Source organism: Meleagris gallopavo, chromosome 12, assembly GCF_000146605.3.
Source record: "Meleagris gallopavo isolate NT-WF06-2002-E0010 breed Aviagen turkey brand Nicholas breeding stock chromosome 12, Turkey_5.1, whole genome shotgun sequence".
NCBI classification, from domain to species: domain Eukaryota; kingdom Metazoa; phylum Chordata; class Aves; order Galliformes; family Phasianidae; genus Meleagris; species Meleagris gallopavo.
The window spans coordinates 9,920,626-9,921,811 of NC_015022.2; the positions used below are offsets into that span (position 1 = coordinate 9,920,626).

The 1,186-nt window shown below is 54.6% G+C and overlaps 1 protein-coding gene across 1 annotated transcript in view; it reads left to right on the plus strand.

Annotated features, from left to right (window-relative positions):
* The first annotated feature begins 598 nt into the window (after positions 1-598).
* The window catches only part of BLOC1S6 (biogenesis of lysosomal organelles complex 1 subunit 6), a 5,617-nt gene continuing 5,029 nt past the window's right edge, over positions 599-1,186 (plus strand). Inside the window, exon 1 of the mRNA XM_003209484.4 lies at positions 599-604. Within this exon, the coding sequence (XP_003209532.3) occupies positions 599-604 (6 nt within the window). The remainder of the gene's footprint in view (positions 605-1,186) is intronic.

Here is a 1,186-nt window from a genome sequence, read left to right on the forward strand (position 1 = left end):
GCCGGTCGCCGCCGCGGCACCGCGCCTGCGCCGCTCGGCCGAGGGACGCGGGTTCGAGCCCCGCCGCTGCCGTCCCGCAGGCGATCTGCTGGCACGCGTGCAGTTGTTGTCATGTTCGCTGAATGCCCGGACCGTGTCGTTCGGTGCTGCGGTCACAGGTTTGCAGCGTGCAGCCTCATTCTTCCCCCTAGAAGCACCGCTCCTTGCACCTTGCCCAACTGCTGCTGGGTGGTGCTGCGTCCCAGGGGTCGCATCGCCTTTCTTCACATTCCTTAAGCATGCAGGGAGAAACAAGCCACGAGGCCCAGCGTCATCTAAGCTGTCCTTCTCTGGCTTAAAAGGGATTCAAGTTTTGCTTCTACGAATTCTGACAAAACAGTATTTACCTGCTGCCATGGCTGGTCTAACTGCCAGTCTACACATACTCAGGGCCAGTCTATGCCCAAACATTGTTACTGTTCTGTTCCTGACCAACGAACCTTCCTGGAAAAACCACAGCGCTGTTTGAGGGAAAGCACACGCTCTTTTTTTGAGCTGGCCAAAGAAGTTACCAAGTAAGGATCAGAATGTCGCAGGAAGATCTGAGATAACAGAGGCAATGCTAGTAAAGCTTTTTCACAGCTCTTTGAGATTAAATATTTAGAGCAGCAGGTGAGCGTGCCTCTTAACCAAATGCTTACGGTCCTTATTGCAGGTTTCATTTAACTCCCTTTTCCTTCATCTGTCAGAAGAAATCCTCGCTGTAGCCCCTCACAGGCCCACGAACTCAGCAGTGCCCGGAGCAGCCACATCCAGCCCTTCCACTGTAACAGAGCTCCCCGTGTGAGCGACACAGGATCGCTGTGCATGGGAAAGGAAGAAACAGAGACTTCTATCTACCTCATTTTTGGGATGCTGGGTTTGATAAACAAGCTTTAAGCACTCTGGAGAAGCAGGCAATTTAAGTTCCCATCCAGCCTATTCCTGCAGGGCGTGGGATGCCTGGAACAGGCAGAGCACAAATCCGAAACGCCCACGGCTCCAGCAGGGCTACTTCAGAAGGATTATCTCGCTTTTCTTACTGAGCCCCATCTGCGAGCTGCGCAGCCCTCACTCACAAAGCCTGAAGATTCCTGTCACCCCCGGGCAGCAGCTCGGGGCAGGAAGCGGTCATTCCGTGCAGGCCGAGCCCTGCGGCACTTCAGCC